Source organism: Littorina saxatilis, unplaced genomic scaffold, assembly GCF_037325665.1.
Source record: "Littorina saxatilis isolate snail1 unplaced genomic scaffold, US_GU_Lsax_2.0 scaffold_87, whole genome shotgun sequence".
In the NCBI taxonomy this organism is placed as follows: Eukaryota; Metazoa; Mollusca; class Gastropoda; order Littorinimorpha; family Littorinidae; genus Littorina; species Littorina saxatilis.
This window is the reverse complement of record NW_027126597.1, coordinates 149,928-160,000: the sequence shown is the minus strand read 5'-3', so window position 1 is coordinate 160,000 and position 10,073 is coordinate 149,928. Positions and strand designations below refer to the sequence as shown.

The 10,073-nt window shown below is 46.6% G+C and overlaps 1 protein-coding gene across 1 annotated transcript; it reads left to right on the top strand.

Annotated features, from left to right (window-relative positions):
• The first annotated feature begins 5,482 nt into the window (after positions 1-5,482).
• LOC138955044 (uncharacterized) lies at positions 5,483-8,761 on the top strand. The gene has a single exon (XM_070326757.1). It carries the CDS (start codon positions 5,483-5,485, stop codon positions 8,759-8,761), a length of 3,279 nt encoding a protein of 1,092 aa, XP_070182858.1.
• Positions 8,762-10,073: the final 1,312 nt, after the last annotated feature.

Here is a 10,073-nt window from a genome sequence, read left to right as displayed (position 1 = left end):
GTGTGTACATCCTTCTTGTGTAAGTGAAGTCTTCATCTCGTCTATACTTTTCTTGAAAGAACTTTTTTCTTTCTGTCCTATCTTTCTTCTTCTTTGTTTGTTAGCATGTTATAACAAGTCGCGTAAGGCGAAAATACTATATTTAGTCAAGCTGTGGTCTGCATGTGGGTTGAGCCGTTTTGTATGTTTTGTGTCTAAAAGATTGTATGTTGATTCTGTTCTTGTCTTATTCCTGTATTATGCACTATGTATTGTACACGTTGTCTTCTTGCAGTTTTGTACATCCTTCTTGAACAGTGTGTGAGTGAAGTCTTCATCTCGTTGATGTTTTTCTTGAAAGATTTTGTTCCTTTTCTTCCTTTCTGTCTTCTTGTTTGTTTGTTTGTTTGTTATAAAACAGTGCCAAACATCAAGCGTGCCATGTTGTTTTGTCATCCAGTATTGTCTTATTTGTCGGTGTACACGTGACGAAATCCGCGTTATGCTATCTTGTGCTTATTATTCCTTTCCACTGTCTGCTTTCAGTTCAAGTTTGCCGAAGAGTTGGGAATCCTGAGAGCGTGAGAACAGCTATCATGGCCGGTGTGACAAGCGGAGACATAGAGTGTCCAGTCTGCCATGACGATTTCACCAACCCCAAACTGCTGCCTTGCAACCACCTAGCGTGCCATGACTGTGTTCTGTCCTGGCTACAGAAGGAAGGGGGACAGGGGGGTTGCCCCCTCTGCAGAGCCCCCATTCTCTCCTCCATACAGCAAGGTCAAGGTCAGCTGGCCACCATAGTTGACTCGCTCCCTACCGACTTCGCCACCGCGGCTCTGGTGGAAAGTCACAAAGTTCTCAATGGTCCCCATGTTTGTGACGCGTGTCAAAACAACGTCACTGCAACGTCATACTGCTTTGAATGCAGTATCAAACTGTGCAAGACATGCACCAGCCATCACCAGAAATTTCCTCTTTTAAAAGACCACGCCCTGGAACAGCTCAATAAACTAACAGCAAAACGATTGGCTGCTAGCCGCCAGACAACATGTAACAACCACTCCAATAGGCCGGCTGAACTGTACTGCTCCGCCCACCAAGAGCTCATTTGCATGCTGTGTGATTCAACCAATCATCGCACCTGCCCAGAGGTGAAGGCCATCACAGACGTGGCGAGAGAGAAGAGGACAGAGCTGACACAACAGTCACAGAGACTGAAAGAGAAAGCAGCAGGACTGACAAAACAGGTGTGTTTGTTCTCCGTCATTGTGTAGGTCCTGTTCAGTACGACCTGTCCCTTCCCCCCGCCCGTTCCTCCCGTGCTGTCTGTGTTAGTACAAACATGTCTACGTGTCTCCAAGCTGCCGTGCGGTTCACATGACCACCATGAGCTGTCAGGTGATTGTTTTCCTGGGGTTTTTTTTAAATGGCAATGTACGAACAAAGAAAACATGAATTCGCAATTGCGGAACGTTAAATCAATGTCTGTATTTTGTTTCAATAGAACTGTAACACCTGTATTTTTGACACGTCATATTGTTTCAATAGTTTGTAACACCTGTATTTTTGACACGTCATATTGTTTCAGATTAAGGCTGCCAAGGAGAAGTTCAAGGGCATGCACAAAAAGGTGAATGACGTCTTTGATGACCTTCAGCAGGGTAGTGAGAAGCGACGTCAGCAGGTCCATGACCTCATTCAAAAAGAAGAAGATGTAACAGTGACGTCACTTGCTGAAATGGAGAAAGCGCGGGCAGCGATGACGTCAAACTCTGGTAACATCGATCACCTGGTGACGTCAGCCCCTGATGACGCACTCTTGCAGATGTTGAATCAGCTGAAGTCACGTCTGGACGACCTTGAGTCAGAGAGTGGAAAGACCGCCAAAGTCAAGGATGTGGGTGACATCGTATTTGACAGCCAGCTACTGACCCGTCTGAAATCAGATCTGTCTGAACTAGGTAACGTCCTTTCTTTGTGCTCCGACTGCTGTTTGTCTTGTCAATGCTGTTACGCAGTGCAGAAGTTAAAACAACCCCCACAGATACGGAAAACATGACTCAATTATACTTTGTTTTACATCACAGTCTGATACTTCGTTACCTATCGCAGCCTGCTGACATAGCGCTTTGAGAGAGTTTCTACATGTCGTTCATTTCCGCTGTCTGCTTTCATGTTGAGACTTCTAAATCATGAGGGCGTGACCAAAGAAGCTTCTTCAATTGAGTGAGTGAGTAGGCAGTGTCTTCGATGGCTCATAGCATATATATACTTCCCGCCGTTTTTAACGACTTTCAAGTTAGGGTTTTCGAAAGTACCAAGCTATGACACGAGTCGAGTGGCACAAAACGTACACAGTTGTCGCGGACAGTTGTATGTATATATAAGGTTCCTTGGTCGGGCGTTGCTGACAGGTACCTGTGTCAAGGTGGGAAGACCTGTATCTGAGCTTAGCTCAGTAATTCCACGCTTTGCACGCATTGCACGCATTGCACGGGACGTTCACGGTAGGCTGCGCGCTATTTGTAGAGCTCACTGGTTACCTTGTAGCTGACCGTAAAATTCAAAAGCATTCTTTTTTCTGTCTCGGCCGAGACAAGATGTTTTCGAACGGCTTCGAAGTTCGTGTTGTGAATTGTCGTTTGAGTTCGAGGTTTATTTTTCAGTAGTAATGTACGTCTACTGGTTGACTTTGTTAAAGTCGGTTGCGTAAAGTGTACGCGATGATATTCATTGGCCTGTGTGAGGTAAGCTATATTTCTTGGTCTAGTTGGATAGACTTTTGTCAGTGTTGCTGAAGGTGAATTGGGCCGGTGGCAGGGGACAGGGAACCTACATTAGTTACCAGTTGTACTGTTTTGTCTCGTCTTTGTGTTGTTGTAAATAGTGTTCATCATAGTGTTTAAAAGGAAATCATTATAATGGTAAATTGTATTGTAGAAGGAAACCAAAGTTTAGAGTCATTGTGCTTCCTCCTCATCCCTAATAATGATGTCTATTGGAGGAGGAAGTCACGTGTCTTATATTTTTGGGGTGATTATTGACTTTGGCCTTCTAGGCTTTCAGTGATTACTGTCAAGGACAGAACGGACCGGGATGTGTGTTACGGATTAAATTTCAGATAAGAGTGTGTGTGTATAGAAAATATGCGTGCTCTACTCTGTTTACTGTCTACTGTCACTCGCACACAACACTCAGACAAAGCACAAAGACTAAACACTCTCAATGCCCTTTGCCCTCGTACCTGTAATGAATCATCAACACAACAATACAAATATGTTATTTCTCATGCATTCTACAGATCACGTTCATTCATATATAAGAAGAAGAATATCTTAACACACGTCAGAGACTAACTGTCTCACGTTAGATGAATGTTCTCGATCCACACAATTCTGCTAACGTTTAGAGTTCCTGTTTACCACAGTGTCATGTTACGCACATCACTTGTCGCGTAATACTTAAATTGACGACGTCTACGTCTCACACAATCTTCTCGCTGATTATGGTTCTTCGGTGGCAGTTCACACATTCAGTGACTCCACAATCTTATGATTAAGTTCCTTCGGTGGCAGTTCACACTTACAGTGACTCCACAAACTTTAGATTAAGTTCCTTCGGTGGCAGTTCACACGTACAGTAACTCCACAAACTTATGATCATGTTTCTTCGGTGGCAGTTCACTCGTACAGTGACTCCACAAACTTAACGGGTACATACCCGGGATACATACCACCCACGCAATACTGCTCGTGGTGGTGGCTATGGGGTGCGGCTCCACCCAGTTCCCAGTACTCCAGCGTTGCTACAACCCTGCGCTCTCAAACATCAATTCGTAGCGCCAAGGAGGGGATGCCCATCTCTCTCTCTCTCCCGCTGTCAAGTGGTCCCATGCCTCACTCTGACCGGGGTGCTGCGTAAAAAGTTTAGGCTACCATAAGTCTCAATTCTTAGCTAAACTTTTCTACGAAATAATACTGCTATTCTTTCTCAATACTGTTCAACTATCCGTCCACTAACTTATGCGGATATATTATTTACACCAGCTCATTTACAAGTAACTTCATTACCAAAAGAACATACGACCTTCCTTTTCAAAATGGCTGACACAGCGGCTCACGCTTTTCCAGCCCAATTTACAACATGACTCTCCCAGTCATTTCACCCGTCAATATTACTGAGCAAAATACAATTTAATAAATACCTGTATCTTTACAGCACAAAACCATTCATGGTTCGTCCGCACACAAGTCTTTCGGTGTTCGACTTCAGTGTTCGCGGGTGAGCAGCATTCTCGCCCAACGCGGAGACATCCAAACACGTCTGTCTTCCTCGACTGTCAAGAACGCTCTGTCTTTCACATATCACAAAGCTAACCTCTTTCCTCCCATTGGCCACAGCAGCCAATGAAAATACGCCTTACAGAAATAGGCCACGCGGTCAAGTCGTGATACTACAAGTATGGCAAGCCAATCTGTACACACTTGTTTAAACCATCTAATACTGAATTATGTACAATCCATTTGTCACAATGTGCGAACCTTAGCTTCTCAGCATGGAGGAGGCACCACCACGCTGTTGTTTGAGCAGCAACTTTGGACCCTCGCAGTGGCACCACCACGCTGCTGTTTGAGCAGCCACTTTGGATCATCGCCGTGGCATCACTACGCTGTTTTGAGCAGCTATTTCGTATCGTCACAGTGGCACAACCACGCTGCTGTTGAGCAGCAACATCGGACCGGCGCCGTCGCTGCAGCATGTGTGCCGCGTGCCGTACAGCTCTCAACCGGGCTGAATCTCTCACCCCCGCGACAGAGACGCAGGTGTCGACCTGAGGGCGCACCCACCCCCCCTGAATTCATCGAACGAGTAGCTAAGTACTTTCTTTCAACGATAGATATCATTTATGGTATGAGGAGGGCCTTTAAGACGTACGTTCTTTGTATTTGACTACCCTGATCGTCTCGTGTATGTTGTTTGTTGACATTATTTGACTGTTGTTTACTTTCTCATGTTCATTATGTTCATCTTCATGTATTCGTAGTAACCTTTCCATCATTCCATCCATCGTCACCCCCATCTGTCACCCTACTGGAAACTATTAAATATTCTCATTTATTTACATCGGTGTTCTGTGAGTGCTGTGTGGTGTGGCCAAAGTTTTTGAAAAGTAAAACATGCAAGCATGCATGCACGCGACAATGGCGAGCTTGCCAGGATAAATCCTCTTTGAATTCAAGGAATTCACTTCATTTTTTGTCGTTGGCCACACTTCCCATACACTTGGCACTGATGTACTTTAGTTAGCTTTTGTTGTTGTCTGGTAACTGTGGGTGGTTGGAGGGGCCCGAGGGTTATCATCAGGCCTTGTGGGTTTCCTGTCCTTGTTGCCAGTCAGCCGTGCCTTATTTTGATTTTTCATGTTTTGGCTACCCATTTGCTAGTTTTGTTCTTGTTTATGGAACTTCGTTCTGGTCGTGTTCTGGATGATAGTGCTATCATGGCGTCTAGGACAGAAAGTGGTTCGGATAGGATTGCTAGATGGCGTTCACTTGCTGAGGAGCTAGGTGTTAAATCTACCAGTATTCCTGAGTTTATTGCCGAGCGGATGACCCGTGAAGATGAAAAACAGGAGAAGCTAGAACTGGAAAGGAAAGCTTATCAGGAGAAACTAGAGCTGGAAAGGAAAGCTTATCAGGACAAGCTAGAAGTAGCGCGTCGAGAGACTGATGAGAGAGTTAAGTATGTTCAAGCTCAGCGAGAGACTGATGAGAAAGCCGCGGAAGAACAACTAAGGCAGGAAAGAGAAGAGCATGACCTTCGCATGCAACTCCTGCAGAGAGAGTCGGAAAGTAAGAGGGTGAAGAAAGGAAGTAGGGATGGAGCTGATAATGAGGGAGATTCCTCAGGTGAAGAAGAGTCTAGTGACCTTCGTGGTTTTCGGCCTTCCATACCGATGTTTGATGAGAGCAAAGAAGACATAGCTACTTGGTTGAAAAGGTTTGAGAGAGTCGCTACCTTGTACAAGTGGAAGAGAAATACATGGGCAACTAGGGTCTCGACTAGGTTGTCGGGTAGGGCTGTAGAAGTGTACAACACTCTTGATGATGATAGCGCAGACGACTATGATGGTTTGAAGGTCGCGTTGTTAGGCCGCTATCAGCTCACAGCAGAAACTTACCGCCGTCGTCTCAGAACCTGCAAGAGAAAGGAACATGAAACGTTCAGACAGTTCGGTGCTCGCATTGAAGAGAATTTGACTAAGTGGCATGAGCTTTCCGAGATCACAGAACTGAAACAGTTGGTTTTGCTTGAACAGTTCTTGCAGACCCTGAGCGCGGACATGGCCGCGTACGTTAAGGAGAGAAAACCTCAGACGTTAGCCGAAGCAGTTAAGTCTGCTGAGATTCACTTTGAAGCACACCGTGATAGCAAGAAGTTTTTTCAGCATGATCGTGATCAGGGTGGAAAGGCTGACGCTGGTGAAAAGAAGAAAAGTGGAGATAACTCATCTGGTTCATTCGGTAGGAAATGTTACATCTGTGAATCCCCCAAACATTTGGCTAGAGATTGCCCCAAGAAGAGCAAGTCGACTGGAGCGGTGAATAGTGGTCCTGTGAAGTCCTTACCGCCCGTCAGTGTACCTACTCTGTGTACTCCCTGTAGTCAGCAAGACTACGACCCGAGATGCCTGGTTGTAGTAGATGGTGTTGCAGTGGAGGGGTTGCGTGATACTGGATCTCAGGTTTGTGTCGTGAAGAGTTCATTAGTTTCAAGGTCTCAGTTCACAGGACAGGATCTTGAGGTTTCTATGGCTGAGAAAGACATCAAGAGGCGCTATCCAGTGATTAAGGTTCAGGTTGATTGTCCTTTCTACACTGGTGAGGTTGAGGCTATCGTCATGGATACACCTGTTGCTGACTTCATTGTAGGTAATTACGCCCGGCTGGGTGATTCAAATGTTCTACTAGTGTACGCTGTGTCCAAGGTTGTTTCAGTTGTCACTCGTGCTCAGGCTGCCGCTGAAGGAAAGAGGCCGACTTTGTTGCATGTTGCAGCTCCGGGTCTAGAAGCAGTCACCCCTGAGCAGTTGCATGACCTTCAGCGGAATGATTCGACTTTGAAGAGTTGTCGTGAGGCGGCAGATCGCCGGGACGTCAGAACGTCTGGTCACTCCGGTGAAGTTGGGTTTGTCTGGAAGAAAAGGATTCTGTACCGTGAGTATCGCGGTGGTGGTAGCGTCTATACTCAGGTTGTTGTTCCCCAGCAGTTGAGGTTAGGTGTTATCAAGTTGGCTCATGAACCGCCTATGGGAGGTCACATGGGTGTTCAGAGGACACGTGATCGAGTTTGGCAGCAGTTCTTTTGGCCAGGTATGTGCGCAGACATACGTCGCTTTGTGTTGTCTTGTGATCAGTGTCAGAAGGTTTCTCATAAGCCACAGAAGGTACCGTTAGGTAAGATGCCTCTCATCGATACGCCGTTCGAGCGTGTGGCGATCGATCTGGTGGGTCCCATCATCCCTGCTTCTGAGTCTGGTAACCGGTACATCTTGGTGTTTGTGGACTACGCTACTCGGTACCCGGAAGCCATTCCATTGAAGTCGATTGAGGCTGTGAAGGTTGCAGAAGCGATGTGGGCAGTCTGGACTCGAGTAGGAATTCCCTCAGAGATTTTGACAGACCGTGGTACTCAGTTCATGTCCGAGGTGATGAAAGAGGTGGAGCGTTTGCTGGCCATCAAGGGTTTAGCGACTACTCCGTATCATGCGCAAGGAAACGGATTGGTGGAACGATACAACGGAACTCTCAAGACCATGCTACGCAAGCTTGCTCAAGAGAAACCGAAGCAGTGGGATCGCTACATTCCTGCACTCTTCTTCGCTTATCGTGAAGTTCCACAGGAGAGTCTTGGATTCTCTCCCTTTGAGCTTCTATACGGCAGGACAGTGCGAGGACCCATGTCTGTTCTTCGCAACCTATGGACGGAAGAGCAAGTCGATGAGCAAGTTCGCACGACTTCTGAGTATGTGGTTGACTTGAGGAACCGGATTGAGGAAACCTGCAAACTGGCGCGTCAGAATTTGTCAGCTGCTGCACAGAAACACGCGAAGGTGTTCAACCGGAAGACAGTTCGAAGACAGTTCCAGCCTGGAGACAAGGTTTTGTTGCTGCTGCCGCAGAAGAACAAACTGCAGTTGTGTTGGCAGGGACCGTTCGACGTTCTGGAGAAGAAGGGCGAGTCCGACTACAAGATTCGGATCTACGGACGTGAGAAGCTGTACCACGCCAATCTTCTCAAGTTGTACAGAGACAGACAATGGCGACAGGGTCAACCTGTTGTGGGGTTTGAGCTAACAGAGATCAAAGGCGACCTTTTCAGCTGTGAACCTGATGATGCTATGGCCCACTGCGTCAGTGAAGATCTTGAGATGGGAAAAGGCATTGCCGTTTACTTCAAGCAATCGTTTGGAAAAGTTGATCAACTTAGAGCACAAAACAAGAAGGTGGGAGAGGTAGCTGTACTACAGGTAGGTGCTTCCTACGTTTACTACATGATCACCAAGAAACGCTACTTTCACAAACCCTTCTACAAAACGCTGCGGTCCTCCATGGAAGCTATGAGGGACCACTGCAAGCAGAACAATGTCGCTTCCCTGGCCATGCCGCAGATCGGATGTGGATTGGACGAGCTGAACTGGAGCGCCGTCCTTGAGATAATCAAGGAAGTCTTCAAGAACACAGGCATAACTGTTAAGATCTACACCTTCGGGGGCTAAGAAACACAGTTTTTGTACATTTTTGACGTGCATGCTACAGGAATAATGCATATCTTTTTGTTTGCTTGTTTTGTCATGTGCGGGTGATTCCCGGTAGTCGCAACGTGGGAGCCGACTACCTCAGTCGGGCATGCGTTGAAGAGGGATATTTTGCCGTGTAGACGGATGTCTATGCTTAACTTGGGGGGCATTGTCGCGGACAGTTGTATGTATATATAAGGTTCCTTGGTCGGGCGTTGCTGACAGGTACCTGTGTCAAGGTGGGAAGACCTGTAGCTGGGCTTAGCTCAGTAATTCCACGCCTTGCACGCTTTGCACGCATTGCACGGGACGTTCACGGTAGGCTGCGCGCTATTTGTAGAGTTCACTGGTTACCTTGTAGCTGACCGTAAAATTCAAAAGCATTCTTTTTTCTGTCTCGGCCGAGACAAGATGTTTTCGAACGGCTTCGAAGTTCGTGTTGTGAATTGTCGTTTGAGTTCGAGGTTTATTTTTCAGTAGTAATGTACGTCTACTGGTTGACTTTGTTAAAGTCGGTTGCGTAAAGTGTACGCGATGATATTCATTGGCCTGTGTGAGGTAAGCTATATTTCTTGGTCTAGTTGGATAGACTTTTGTCAGTGTTGCTGAAGGTGAATTGGGCCGGTGGCAGGGGACAGGGAACCTACATTAGTTACCAGTTGTACTGTTTTGTCTCGTCTTTGTGTTGTTGTAAATAGTGTTCATCATAGTGGAAATCATTATAATGGTAAATTGTATTGTAGAAGGAAACCAAAGTTTAGAGTCATTGTGCTTCCTCCTCATCCCTAATAATGATGTCTATTGGAGGAGGAAGTCACGTGTCTTATATTTTTGGGGTGATTATTGACTTTGGCCTTCTAGGCTTTCAGTGATTACTGTCAAGGACAGAACGGACCGGGATGTGCGAACCTTAGCTTCTCAGCATGGAGGAGGCACCACCACGCTGCTGTTTGAGCAGCAACTTTGGACCCTCGCAGTGGCATCACCACGCTGCTGTTTGAGCAGCCACTTTGGATCACCGGAGGCATCACTACGCTGTTGTAGAGCAGCTATTTCGTATCGTCACAGCGGCACCACCACGCTGCTGTTGAGCAGCAACATCAGACCGGCGCCGTCGCTGCAGCATGTGTGCCGCGTGACAGCTCTCAACCGGGCTGAATCTCTCACCCCCGCGACAGAGACCCCCCCTGAATTTGTCGAACGTGTAGCTAAGTACTTTCTTTCAACGATAGATATCATTTATGGTATGAGGAGGGCCTTTAAGACGTACGTTCTTTGTATTTGACTACCC

What these genes read in the sequence shown, in the direction of transcription:
- LOC138955044 (XM_070326757.1), top strand. Translation starts at nt 5,483, where the DNA reads ATGGCGTCTAGGACAGAAAGTGGTTCGGATAGGATTGCTAGATGGCGT.